This window comes from Erigeron canadensis, chromosome 3 (assembly GCF_010389155.1).
Source record: "Erigeron canadensis isolate Cc75 chromosome 3, C_canadensis_v1, whole genome shotgun sequence".
In the NCBI taxonomy this organism is placed as follows: Eukaryota; Viridiplantae; Streptophyta; class Magnoliopsida; order Asterales; family Asteraceae; genus Erigeron; species Erigeron canadensis.
In genome coordinates, this window is record NC_057763.1 from 13,162,902 (window position 1) to 13,178,023 (window position 15,122).

The window sequence follows — 15,122 nt, forward strand, 5'->3', positions numbered from 1 at the left end:
GGATATTTACATACGTGTATTATCTTGGTTCCGCAACAACTTTGTATTTTATTTAACAATCAATAAATTAAATACACTTGAAAAATACATATTGTCTCACCAATATAAATACTTGTCACTTATATTTATTGCATTGTATTTACTTATTTACATTGTCACCTTAATAAGTAAACCTCCAGATTACCTGGTACACAATCACTCTAAACTGGTCACGTCCATATTAAGTGATTGTGTTGCAAAGTACACTCATCATTGACATACAGGTGTCTTCAGCACCCATCTAATAATAGTTGGGACTAATAATTGCATCAAATTTTCAAAACCAAGAATCTGTCGGTACTCCACCTAAACCAACTAAAATGTATGTTACAACCATACTTTTGGAAAAACAAATAGAAGGTTTACAACAAAAGGTGGAATCTCAACAAAAACTTATTAATCACCTAAAGTCTCAAAATCCGAATTCAGAGGATAAATATTTTGTTGTTGATACTAAGAAAGTTTGTGTGAATGTTTCTACTCAAAGAAGAATATCTGGTATCTGGACAGCGCTGCTGGCCGGACTATGACCGGATGTAAGCCCCTGCTGGAAGAGTTCACTGTCCAAGATGGACCGGCAGTGACATTTGGTAATGATGGAAGTGGGAAAACTGAAGGGTATGGTGTTGTTGACAATGGGCAGGTCCAGTTCACAAAAGTTGCATTTGTTAATGGTTTGAAATATAACCTGATAAGTATTAGTCAACTTTGTGATGATGGATATAAGGTTCTGTTCGATATTGCTCAAGGCACCATTTTTAACAAGGATTGGAAGGTAGTGATGATTGCACCAAGAAAAGGAAATGTGTACATCATGGACATGGAACCTGCTCCAAAAGAGCATTGTTTCTATGCTAAGGCAGATGAGGACACCAACTGGCTGTGGCATAAAAGGTTATCCCATCTTAATTTCAAAAATATCAATAAGTTGTCAAGAAAACAACTGGTGGATGGGATACCTTTAATTTCCTTTAAAAAGGAGAAGCCATGTCCAGGGTATGAGATGGGCAAGAAGAAAAGAGCCAGTTTCAAGACCAGGCAAAACTTCAGTATCATTGAACCTCTTTACATGCTTCATATGGATCTTTTTGGTCCAGTGAATGTTCAAACTAAAGCTGGTAAAAGATACACTTTAGTTGTTGTTGATGAATACACCAGGTATTGTTGGGTGGTATTTATTAGATCAAAAAGTGATGCACCTGGTGAAATTATCTCTCTCATCAAGAAAATTGAGCTCAAGTATACCAAGAAAGTTTGTCAGTTGCGAAGTGATAATGGAACTGAATTCATCAACAAAGAATTGGAGTCATTTTGCACTGATCAGAACTTCTCATCAGCTCGTTCTCCAGAGCAAAATGGTGTGGTTGAAAGAAAGAATCGCACATTTATTGAAGCTGCCAGAAGTATGTTATCTGAATCAGGTCTTCCCACCTGTTTTTGGGCTGAAGCTGTGGCAACTGCTTGCCATACCCAAAATCGGTCAGTCTATGTCAAGAGACATAGGAAGACTGCCTATGAAGTCTTCAGGAATCGCAAACCAAATATTGGATATTTTCATGTATTTGGTTGTCCAGTTTTTATCTTAAACGATTCTAGTCAGTTGGGAAAGTTTGATGCAAAGGCTGATGAGGGCATTTTCGTGGGGTATTCAAATATAAGAAAAGCCTATAGAGTTTATAATTATAGACTCCAAAAGGTACATGAGACAATTCATGTCACATTCGATGAATCTAATGAAGCAATCAATAAAAGACCAAGCCTTGATTTATCTCCAGTTGTCCCAGTTGATTTTGGTGTATCTGATCAAGTTCATCAATCAGTCAATACACCAAGAGATGTTTCCGGTTACCAGGACTTGGAACCAGTTATACGTAAGAAAAGCTCCAGTGACACTTCATTCTATCCTTCCATCAGTTTTAATCTACCTCATATTCTGGTGATTGGATCAGATGTACGTGTCGCGACAACATCAGAACCAGTTCAAACCTCTTCAGTTCTTCAAGACATGCCTTTGTTTGAAGATAATCGTGTTAACACCCCAGTTGACACTGACGATGAAGTTGAAGTAGTTTGGGCTGATCCTTCTCCAATTACCACAACTGTTGAAGATCGCCAGGTGACTTGCACTGATGTTGTAGCTTATCAACCTAGTCAATACACTAAATGGACTGCTGCTCATCCTATCGAGCAAATTATTGGCAATCCAGAAAGTAGGGTTCAGACTAGAAGAGCCACAAATGAACAATGCTTGAACGTCACCTTCCTATCACTGATTGAACCGAAGAAGATTGACGAGGCTATGGCAGATCCAAGCTGGGTTGAGGCTATGCAAGAAGAACTCAACCAGTTCGAAAGAAATAATGTTTAGGAACTTGTTCCTTGTCCTCCAGGGTTAAAAAAGGAACCCATTGCAACGAGGTCGGTCTACGGAAACAAGATGGATGAAGATGGCAACATTATTAGAAACAAAGCTAGATTGGTTGCCAAGGGTTATTGTCAAGCGGAAGGTGTGGATTTTGATGAAACTTTTGCTCCAGTTGCAAGACTTGAAGCCATTAGAATTTTCTTGGCTTATGCTGCTCATTTGCAATTTAAAGTCTTCCAGATGGATGTCAAAAGTGCATTCCTAAATGGAACTTTGGAAGAAGAAGCGTATGTTCAGCAAACACCAGGTTTCTTAAATGAAAAACATCCTCACTGGGTATACAGATTGAACAAAGCATTGTATGGTCTTCGTCAAGCCCCAAGAGCCTGGTATGACACACTGACCAAACATCTTACCAAAAATGGTTTTGAAAGAGGTGCAATTGATAGTACCTTGTTCATCTTAAAGGAAAAAGGTAATATCTTACTGGTACAAATTTATGTTGATGACATTATTTTTGGCTCAACTGATGATGCAATGTGTGAGAAATTTTCAAAAATCATGTCAAAGGAATATGAAATGAGTTGAATGGGTGAATTAACATTTTTCTTAGGTTTACAAATTAGACAAACCATGGAAGGTATTTTTATTAACCAAGAAAAATATGTCAGAGATTTGTTAAGAAAATACAAATATGATTCAATCCCATCTAAAAACACACCCATTGCAGTACCTTTAAATTTGGATTCTGACCCAAATGGAAAACCAGTGGATCAAAAAGAGTATCGTGGAATGGTTGGTTCACTGATGTATTTAACTGCCAGTCGGCCAGATATAATGTTTGCAACATGTTTATGTGCCAGATTTCAGGCTAACCCAAAAGAATCACATTTGCATGCTATTAAGAGCATCTTTAGGTACCTGAAAGGGTGTCCTAGCCTTGGTCTTTGGTATCCCACGGGCTCAGGGTTAGATCTGATGGGTTATTCAGATTTAGATCATGGAGGTTGTAAGATTGACAGAAAGTCTACAACTGGAGGTTGTCACTTCCTAGGGGGAAAACTGGTGAGTTGGACCAGCAAGAAGCAGACTTCGGTCTCAATGTTAACTGCTGAGGCAGAATACATTTCTGCGACCAGTTGCTGTGCCCAGATTCTTTGGATCAAAAACCAGTTGCTCGACTATGGTATGAAATATACCAAAACCCCAATCTTTTGTGACAACACCAGTGCAATTGCAATATCTCACAACCCGGTGATGCACTCCAAGACAAAACATATTGACATCAGGTATCATTATATTTGAGATCATGTTATGAAAGGAGATATTGAAATTCATTTCATCCCCACTGACAAACAATTAGCTGATGTTTTTACAAAACCTCTTGATAAAAAAACTTTTAAACATCTCATCAGCGAATTGGGAATGTTAAATCCTTGAATTGGGTTCTTCATTCTAGGGGGAATAGACTCAAAATGTTTTTATGACCAAAACTTATTTTTGTTCAAAATGCATCTGGGGAATTCTCTAGGTGAAACTGACTAAAATTTGTTTCTTTTGTTGTTTAAAATTTTGCAACTGGAAAATCTTTCTAGTTGAAACTGGCACTGGACACTCTCCAGTGTACATGTTTGGTCTTATCTCAAATTGGTGGTCAACCAGATTTTCATTACGGTAAGTATACTTGGTCAATACTTGTGACACGTGATGGTACTCGAGTGTCTAAACCCACTCCCAACCGTCACTTGACGTGTCAAAACTATTTTGATAAAAAGAATGCAGGTTTTATAGGGATTGTTGCAGGTAGTGGGCACGTGGGAATACCAGCCGTCGTAGCATTTAATGCTTGATGAGATGGTATTAATTATTTTTGAATTTCAAATTTTCTAAAATCTTTTAATACACGATTTCGAAAATTTGGGGATTAAAAATCTTTTCGTATATATTTTGGTATTATTTTATTACCTATATATACCCCCACCCAAACATTTTTCTCATTTCCTTCGCACATTCATTCCCTTCATTTACTTTCTCTCTTTCTTCTTTAAGTCCAAAACCCTAAATCCTAAATCAATTTCACTTTCACAATCTGATCAAATGGCCCCTAAATCTTCTTCATCTTCTTCCTCTCGTTCTCGTGATGTGAACTTACTCACTGTTGAGTATGTTCCATCCGATAACGTTCACCATGCTGTTGGGGCCCCCATGAACTCCAAAATAATTATATTTAATCCAAACAACCCTATAGCATCTCTTCAAGGGCAACAGGCCGCTGACACTCTAATCGGGAAAAGCCAATCCTTCTTCAGGGATTCTCCACTCAGCGATGCCTTTTCCTTGAACCCACACAAGATGTACCATGATTACTTATGTGAGTTCTGGTACACGGCCTCTAACTCGCCTGACTGCTCATCCATCTCTTTCACCTTAAAGGATGGGTTAGTCCCATGTACCATCACTACTGAGACTTTGAGGGATGCCCTTAACCTCAATTACTGGAGAACTGATGAACGCCCAGTGGTGATCCCCAATAATATAAACTTCCGCCAGGTCTTCCTTGACATGGGCAATAATGAAGTCTTGGAAGGTGGAGTGTTGAGAACCAAGGGGTCTATAACAATGAGAGGGCTTTCACCCTCTTGGAAATATTTCATGGTTCATCTGGTGGAAAGTTTGGGAGGGAGTTCTGGTGGTTTGGAACAAATAAACTCCTTCCAGGCAGAAATGGCATATTGCCTTTGGTATGGACTGAGGGTAGATTTCGCGAGCATCCTCTTCAGAAGCCTTGTCTTCAAGTTGAAAGGTAATAGGGGTCCATGTATCCCCTTCTCTCAATTTTTATCTCTTTGTTTCAAATTAATTCTGGGCAGAGATGAATATAAAAACACCCAGTCTCTTTACTCTATGCCAGAATTACTGTGGAATCTGGACAACCTTGTATCTACTCCTAACGAGGTCCAGATTCCTCCGAGAATGATACTGGCATTCTCTAAAACTGATGCACCAATACCAGGTGAGTCAGAAAGACAACCGGATGGGCCTCAAAATAATGAGAGACCCACCAGTTTGTCTGCTGGTAATGTGACAGTTGCCGAACCTGGGCAACAGTCTAACCCCACCAGCTCTAGTGTGTCAGTCCAACCTTTGACCGACCCTGGAGACCTCCCAACAGGTCTTCAGGCTGCTCCTAAGGCACAAAGGTCAAAAACCCGTCGTAAGAAAAGGTCAGAACGTGCCACTGACACTAGTGCCCCAACTAGCCCTTCAGGTACTTCCCAACAAGTACCTGAAAAAAGTCAAAGGGAACAACTGCAAGCAACCACTCTCGAAACTTCTTTAGGAGAGAGTGGTGAAGCTATTACTGGGTCAGCCCAACCCAGAGTAGAGTCCGTGTCAGCACTCAACTTGCAGAGCCAAACTTCTGACACACTTGTACGAACTGACGAAGTCTCTGGCTAGTCACAGCTGGAGACCAAGGTTCCAGATTCTACGGCCAATGATGCCACGACTGAGGAAAGAGCAGTTGTGGTTGAGGCACAAGTGACCTCTTTTCAGGAAGTAATTCCGACAACTTGTGAAACCTTTGAGGAAACTCAAACTGGTCATCAGGAGCCTGAACAATCTGTTCAGCCACCCCTATCATTTATGATCTAGGCATATTTGAGGGTGAAATTCAGCTTGAGTCCTCGGACTCTTCTGAAACTGAATCTGATCAGGAAATGGCTGATGCATCTGTACATGATCAGCTCCCTTCCTTTTCTGATCAACCCCTAGATCGCCAAGTTTCAATTTCACCTCTTTTACCAGAAAGCTTACAAGATCCTCTTATGTTCGCCTCTCGCCAGCTACTATCTTCCATGGGTGTGCCTAGAAATAGACACATCCTAACACCACCGTCGCCGTCGTTCACACCTGAGCATTCTCAGCATGAACGACAACTTGAATCTCTTCCCATCATTTCTTCAACAACTCCTCTTGTTTTAACTGCTGCTACTACAACTGGTGAACCATCATTTATATTACCTTCACCAGTTGTACCTGTAGCCCTTCAAGCAGGTCCAGTGACACCTTCCCCTCCGTCACTAGATAGTCAATTTGCTGCCTTTCAATCCGATCTCTCAAACCTTCTTACGAGGGTGGATGAGATTCAAAAGGCACTCGATAAAAATGCTAAGTCCCTCTCTAGGTACCAGAAGGAGCATATCACAATTGTTAGAGTGGTTGACCTGGGGATCAATAAATTTTCTGCAAATGAGGACTTAGTGTTTGGCAAGCTCAATGAGTTGGTGTCACATCGTTAAGGGAGGCATTTGCACTAACCCAAACTGGTGTCACATCTTCCATCACCAACCTATTAACTAATACTGTCAGATCTTCAGAGGTAGATGTGAAGGAACTTGAAAGACAAGTCAAGTTGCTCTTTGAAAAACCTGGTCTTAATGTGACTGAGCTTGGTAACCAGTTGGCCACTTCAGTTGGTCAGAAGATTGAAGACACCTTGGCTGCCAGAGAACAAGTATTTTTGGAAAAGGTGATATCTGAGATCACCAAGATTGCAGCGCCCCAGGTTGATCTCACTCCTATAACATCTGAGATTGATCGGTTGAGGTGCAGTCTTGATACTCTGGCCAGCAAGGTATTTGAACACTCTACTGCTCTAACCAATCTGACAACTGAAGCTGGTAGAAACAAGTTGTTGAAGGAAGTTCTTCATGAGATGGTTCCCTCTAGTCTCTCACCAGATGATACGAAGCTTTTAACTGACATACAGAAGAGTCAAGTGCACACCTTTGAAAATGTTATGACTCTAAGGAAATCAATCATCTGTGGAGGACTATGAGGTTAGTTTGTGGGACATTCAAGCAATGTAAAGATATGCAGTCGTGGCAGCCTCTAGCCAATTTGCCTTCAAGCCCTTCAGATTTTGATAGTATTCGTAAAGGGCTAGATGCTGCCAAGGGGGAAAGATCTGTGCATACTTTTTCTACTGCCCTTGAAGTTCCCAAAACCACTGGGAAAGAGCTGGTAGCTGCCACCAGTACTGAAGCTGGTGGGCATATTGATGATGTTGTGTTAAGGGGGAATGTTGATAAAGGTAAGGTAATGGCCACTGATGAATCTGACAAGCTAGCCACTGATGCACCATTATTGGAAACTGGCAATATTGACCAGTTGCCTCCAATTACTGAAAGTGAAAGTCAGAAGCTAGCAAGGATTGGGTATCTAGTTAAGGAAAGAAAGAAACAGATGAAGATTAATCAAGAAGAATCTAGGAAATCTTTCCCACTCACCCTTGTTGATGCAACTGACGCACAACTCCTTGGCATACAACTAGTGGAATATAAGAAAATAAAAGAAGATGCAAGGATTGTGAAATGTGTGAATGAAATGCTGGAGGTTGAACTGGACAAACACTATCAAGATGATGAAGCCAAACTTGATGCTGGTTGTCTAATTGTATCAATGGAGAAGGCCAAGGAAATAAGGTTAGAAGGGATTTTGAAAAGGATTGAACAAGTAAAGAAGATTGTCAGCCAAGTATTGAATCCACCCAAGGTCAAAGGAAAGAAACATAAGACTAAGGCATTGCCCAGTGATGCCAATCTAAGGACTTGGGTGGAACCTTCTGAACCAACCAATGATGACATTCGAGCAGCCACTCAGAAGCTAAGCATAAGCTAGATCAAGCTAATAAATGAATCTGAGGCTCGAATATATTTGCAAGATGTGCTGCGTCGAAGGCATAATAAGGGCAAAATTCAAGATGTGCAAGTTTCAATCAAGCCAGGTGCCAGACATTATGTGGTTAAGGTACAATACTTTGGTGGACCAACTCGAACAACTGAAAATCCTGATATTCATCAGTATGGTCGTTCTGAACATGTGGAGATGTTGGATATTTTGGCTAAGAGGCAACACAAGAACAAGTTTGAGAAAGGCTGGGAGTATATATTGCAGAACCTGATCAAGTTCAAAGAAAATGTTGAAGAAAGACTAGGATTTGATCAGGAAGACAATCAGCTGATTTCATTTGTTGCCAAGAAAAGGAAAATTGGCGAAGGGCCACATTCTTAAATTTTCCTTTGTCTATCTACTTGTAATTCTATTTTACTTTCTTGTAACTGATGTAAAGTTATTGTATATACAAGTTTCTAGATTGTAACCCATAAGATAGTGATAAAATCTACAAACGATTAAAATTGAACCCAAGGCATTTGATGATCTATAAAAATGCATTGGAAAATTAATAGGTTTTATCAAACTCAAGTATTTCAAACTTACACTTGTATAGAAACAAGTTTGAAAATACTTGACAATATTTCAGGACAATTAGGGGGAATTTGTTAGGTCCGGTTTTGATTATAAAACTGGAGCTTTCCAGCTGCATCTGGAGAGTATGAAGAATTGTCCGAAATATTAGAAGTCTAGTTGCATCGTACAGTTTAAGCAACTGATGACTTCCTCCAGTTGAGATCTGAAAACTTAAATCTGAAGACCTTCCAGTTGAAGTCAAAGACAACAAGTGGAAGAAAGGGAATGACAATGGCAGCGAAGCCCAGTTGACATTTCACCAGATCAATCAACTGGAGATCCTCCGGTGTAAATGCCTTTACAAAGCTTTACACTGATTACAAGGAAGACGTTTTACACTACATCCTTTTAACCGGACAATAATCTTGTCTGTGGATAAAAGTGCAAAGATGTAGAGTGGTTGAATAAAGTAACCTTTTGTCTTACTTTATTTAGCACACACAAAGGATTATTTACTAATACTTTTGTGTGCTGTCAACCATATTTGTACTTCGAAGTTGAGATCCCAATGCTCATACTTCGACTATAAATAGAGGTCTTTGTCCAAGCATTTCAACAACTTTGCAAACACATACATTCTGCAATATTGGTGAACTTGTGCAATATTCTCTCAATCGCAAAAAGGAACACTTCACAACTTTAAGTGTTTCGATTGTTAGGAGAATTTCCAAGTATAGATCAATTGTATTTCATAGGTTGTTAGGATATTTACATCTTTGTATTATCTTGGTTCCGCAACAACCTTGTATTTTATTTAACAATCAATAAATAAAATACACTTGAAAAATACATATTGTCTCATCGATATAAATACTTGTCACTTATATCTATTGCATTGTATTTACTTATTTATATTGTCACCTTAATAGGTAAACCTCCAGATTACCTGGTACACAATCACTCTAAACTGGTCACGTTTTGATTAAGTGATTGTGTTGCAAAGTACACTCACCATTGACATAGAGGTGTCTTCAGCACCCATCTAGTAATAGTTGGGACTTACACAACTAATGTCTGAAACCGATAAGCTCCACTCTGTTAATAATTCCAATTTGTCTACCATGGAAAGTTTTCAACTTGAAATTGACCAACTCAAATATGAAAAGAAAGAGCTCAAATTTGCAAATGCTCTCATTTTGTCAAAAATGGAAAGTGTTCACAAAGAAAATGATCATTTATAATCAAAGATTTCAAAATTAACGAATGAGTTGGACAATTCTTCAAAAGTGCTCAATAAAATTGTTTTGGACAGTCAAATCAAAGAAATTGTTTGGCAACAAAAGATTTCTGAGCTTAACCATGAGTTGTGAAATAATTCCACCATTTTTGAGAGCAAAGTTGAAGAAGAAAGAACAAAGTTTTGTGCTCAAATCAAGTGTCTTGAAGACAAGTGTTTGCAACTTCAGTCAAACTAAACATCGTTTACCAAGAAAATTTCTAACCTTGAGATTGAATTGCAAACACAAACCAAATCTTTTCAAAGTCAAAATCATTATTCTGTCTCTGCAGACCCATCCAAAGAAGTTGTTAAAGTTTGCACTCAAACTGATTGTTCTTTATGTGAAGTTGTTAAAGTTTGCATTCAAACTAATTTTTCTATTTGTTAATTTGCGGATTCCTTTGTGCAAAATGACTGTGAAGTTAATGAAACCATTTCAAAAAAAAGTCACGATGAAACCATTTCCAAACCAAAAACATGTTGTCAAACCAAACCTGAAGTTGATGTTCCAAAAAGGATTTACACGGGTAAATCTGCAAAACCTTTTGCACGAAATGTCTCTCAGTTTACTAATTACTCCTTGCAAAAGGGTAAGAAGTACACTAAGAAACCAAGTTTTAATGGAACAACTACTTTTGTCTATTTTCTATCCTTCGAGGATAACTCTTTTCATATTTCGCAAGCCAAATCTCAGTTGACAAAATCAAAATGGAAACCTATTTTAAACAATCAGTCAACTGAGTCAAAATCATTCAAATATTCTTTTTCGGAACTTTTTGATCTTGCACTAAGACCTGTGAAAGCAGTCGTGCAAAAAGTGAATGATTTTGGTTCGAAAAATCATTTTTCACCTCAATCTCTTATAATTGACAAGTTTTCAAAGAATTCAAATGATTTTTCACCGTTGCTTCTACGAAAACTCTTTTCAACTAAACCACCAGGTTTTAGTTATCCGTGGAATGCAACGTCAATTCATCAAATCGATGAGACTTACATTTGGTATTTTAACAAGTCAAAAACCATTGGACCCAATCTCAAATGGGTTCCAAAAGTGATTTCCAAGTGATTTGATGAAAAGTGGCTTATGCACAAATCAGTGTATAACCCGTGCTAAACCCGTTTTCGTAAATTCTTCATTTTTAGAAAAATCCAAAAAGATTTTCCTTTTCTTATTTTCGAAAAATCCAAAAATATTTTCTCTTTTCCCCATTTTTATATATCTTTTCTTTAAGTTACGCACAAAGTATTAGGATGAGATGCAAGGCATCGAACGTCTTTGTGTACTGCCTTTGTAGTCTCATTTTTAATATTTGTGAGCAACTTTTAAACTTTTTACTCACACTGTATATGTAAAAACTTTGTTCATCTCATGCATAAATTTAGGAGAGTTTGTTTATAAAACCAAAACTTCTAAGTGTTTAAATTCATTTTCCATTTTATAAACACTTTGGATGATTTTCAAACCTTTTTTGACCAAATTCAAAGAAGTTCGGTGTTAAGATTTGCACACGAGAGTTTAGGTCACTCATAAAAACTCCATGATCAAGTCATTGCCGATGAGATCTAACCCCGAAGTTCAATTCTCAATTCTAGATTGTGAGGGTTTTTGAGCGTGACGATGATTGTGCAAATAGGACATGAGGGAGTAGTCGAAAAGTGAGAGGTTAAGGTGAAATGATGTGAGAAAGGGCTAAAAGAACAAAAGCCCTCCCCAAATTCTCAAAAGCCGGGTCACCACGTTCCTATCGGATTTCATTTATTGATTTCTTGATATTGAAGAAGACTTCATGGACCCAGTGAAGCAATGCACATCTTTTCCTAACCACTCAAGTGTTTCTTAACAAATACTTGTTTTATTCTCATGGAGATTTTCACATTTCTATCAACTCTTTATTTGGAAGACGTTGATATTGAAAAAGGGAGACACTCTGCTCCAGTCCCTGACTTCATTTGATCACTTATTGAGTCTAGAGCGTACTTGATATATCTTTCATTTGAGTAGGACACATAGAGTCTTTATATGTCTTTGTGACATCGCATATCTTTGTGATATTGCCGGAACATTCGTAGTGATATCATATTATTGATATTCCACGATGATCGAATGGAAATCCTACCAACGCTAACATCTTTTCCAACGTTAAACGTAGGTCTCACATTTTCATTTTATGAATTTGTTGAGTTAACGAGAAGTCTATGTGATGACGTACCATCCTAGAGGCTCCGGACTCTCCGGCAATGACAGTTCGGAGACTGAAACGAGACTAGCAACAGGCTCCGAACCCTACGACAGCCTAGCCGACAAACAGTACGATGAATCACGTGCACTGGTGCGCACGACTCGTGCTCGTGTCTCCAAGCCAACGATTTCCATACAGCTGTCTAACGATAACGATCTCCTGTCGGAGGCTGCCGTTAAGTCGACCGTTAGGTCCAACTTCTAGATATTTCGGCCCATCTCATGAAACCCTTTGTGGGAGGCTTATAAATACCCCCTCACAACAACTTTGAGAGGCCAATGCATTCATACTTACACTTAGCATATATACTTTACACTTGGTGGCGTGAGGCTAATCCTTCACACCATTAGGGAACTGCCAGCAAGTACAAAACCCTCCAATCACTTATTACGATTCTCTCACACAAGATTAAACCCTTACGAATTTAAGAGTGACATAAGCCTTAAACAAGTGGCGCCATCCGTGGGAAACCTTAATCTTGTACGAAAATGGCGGAGAATGGTGACCCACGGTCACCTCCGGGTTTCGAAACATCAAGAACAACACCAAACATCCCTCCGACAGCTAGACAGCTGGAGGAATTTACACCACTCTTGAGAGAATATCTCAGACAAGTAGAAAGACAGAATATACGAACAAGGCTAACATACTCCGACGAGACGGAAGCAACAGAAGAAGATTTTGAAGCTGAGACACCAGTCCGCGGACCATCCGGAAGCAGGTCAAGGGCAAGAGTTTACTTTGACCCAGCTCCCCAAAGAGGTTCCGGCTGTCGATATGAAGATCACCATAGAGCTCCGAATCTTCCGCCGTTGGCAGATGAATACGTTCGCACCACAGGCCAGGCATACCGTTATAATTATCATGCTTATGACAATTCGCCTCCGCGATATGATTATCACCAAAATACCTCTCACCAATATTTTACTCCGCAACCCACCAGAGGGTCCGAAAACACCCATATGCATTACTCTACCCCGCAGCCTGGTAGGGGGCAAACACATAATTATTACCAAACACATGCTCCGGCCAGTACAAAGTATGCTCCGCATCCCCCGGGGTGGTTTCCGAGTGAAGAAGACATGATAGTACACACAGAGCCAGGCCCTTTTGTGTAATGGATTGAAGATTACCCATTACCCGAGGGGGGTGTACCTAAAGGAATAGAAATGTATGATGGGAAAGAGGATCCGGACAATCATTTGAAGCTATTCAATGGACTAATCCGGATGCAAAGGTGGAACATTCCAATAGCATGTCATATGTTTGCACTCACTTTGAAAGACTTGGCGAGAGTTTGGCTAGACTCTCAGCCGGAAGGAAGCATCGTCAACTTTGAAGACCTAAAAACCAAATTTCGCTCACACTTCAACCAGCAAAGAAAATATAAGAAAATGCATTTGGAAGCTCATAATATCAAGAGAAGAGATAATGAGTCCATCCGACAATTTATAACCCGCTATACGGATGAAACGACATTAATGAAGGGTCTTAGTGAAAACCAAAAGATATTAGGTTTTGTCCATGGGTTACGCTTCCAACCTCTGGTGGAGTTTCTCTCCACAGATTTACCACAAGAGTATAAAGTGTTGATGGACAAAACTTATACCTTCTTGGTAGGAAAAGAAACCGCAGGCGGAGTTACAAGTCCAGGCTACGGAAAAGACCTCGACAGAAATAGAAAGAATCATAATTTCCGTCACGAAAGGTTCCGAACGGGGCCGTTCAACAGGTCGCAGGGAGGAGCGTCCAGAAGTAACCAAAATGCTCACCCCCTAAGAAATACTCGCGATATATTGGCGGCCGAGAAAGCACCAATTAGAGGTAATCTCCGGGGAAAGGACATGTCCAAATTTTGTGAGTTCTACAACCGCTATGGCCATGAAACGAATGAATGCAAAGTTTTTAAACACAAAGTTGAAGAAGCCATGAAGACTGGAAAATACTCGACGCTGTTAAAAGGTATCAAAGAACCGCGCCAAAGCAAAACAATGGGAAAAATCTTATGATAGAGGCTCCGAAGGCTAAGACGGAACCGTTGGAGGAAGTAATCGCAACAGTCCTTTCGGAACGCTCGACATCAGAAGGAGCAATAATTAGAAATGAGGCCTGGAAGAAAGTGGTCATAAGTTTCCCTCCAGTAGCAGATGAAGAGGCGTCGGAGGCTCCAATCATAATAGGAGCCGTTGTTGGAAATCATCCAGTTAAGAGGATACATCTGGACACCAGAGGTGGGTGCGAAATAATGTATGAGAACTATTTCCTTAAGTTAAAAGCTGCATTACGAAGGAAAAGGAAAGATAATATAAGCCCTTTGGTAGGATTCTCAAATGAAAGGACATGGTCATTGGGAGAGGTCACACTTAATGTTACCATTGGTGAGGCTCCGCGTACAAGGTCTGAAGAATTAACTTTCATAATAGTACGGGCGGAGTCACCATACAATATTATACTTGGCCGACCAACAATGAAAAAGTTAGGAATGGGTCCATTTCCGGTCCATGGAATAGTAAAATTTCCAACCCCAAAGGGGATACGATCCGTCAAAACTGAGCCCCGGCCGGAGGTCCAGTGCTCCCAAATTCGAGCTCCGGATTCCGGAGAGTGCTCCAAAAAGAACGAAAATTTGGAGATAAAAACAGAGAAGGTATTCATCAACGACAAGTTCCCGGACCAACACATTATGATTGGTAAACAATTGCCAACTTAGTATAAGAGGAAGTTGAAAGAGGTTTTAAATAAAAACAAAGACGTCTTTGCCTGGACTACGGCGGACATGACGGGTGTCCCAAGAGAGCTAAAAATAAATGGTGAAATTTTTGACACCCAGCACCGGCTAAACACAAGACCACATCTAGAGCCCATAAAGCCAAAGCGCCGGAGCCTAGCTCCGGACAGAAGCAGGGCTGCGAAGGAGCAGGTGGAGGATTTGGTGAAAGCATGTATC

At 39.8% G+C, this 15,122-nt stretch overlaps 1 protein-coding gene across 1 annotated transcript; it reads left to right on the forward strand.

The window, feature by feature from the left end:
* The first annotated feature begins 13,344 nt into the window (after window positions 1-13,344).
* LOC122591515 lies at window positions 13,345-14,184 on the forward strand. The gene has a single exon (XM_043763781.1). The coding sequence runs from the start codon at window positions 13,345-13,347 to the stop codon at window positions 14,182-14,184; it is 840 nt and encodes a 279-aa protein (XP_043619716.1).
* The last annotated feature ends 938 nt before the right edge of the window (window positions 14,185-15,122 follow it).

What these genes read in the sequence shown, in the direction of transcription:
- LOC122591515 (XM_043763781.1), top strand. Translation starts at nt 13,345, where the DNA reads ATGTATGATGGGAAAGAGGATCCGGACAATCATTTGAAGCTATTCAAT.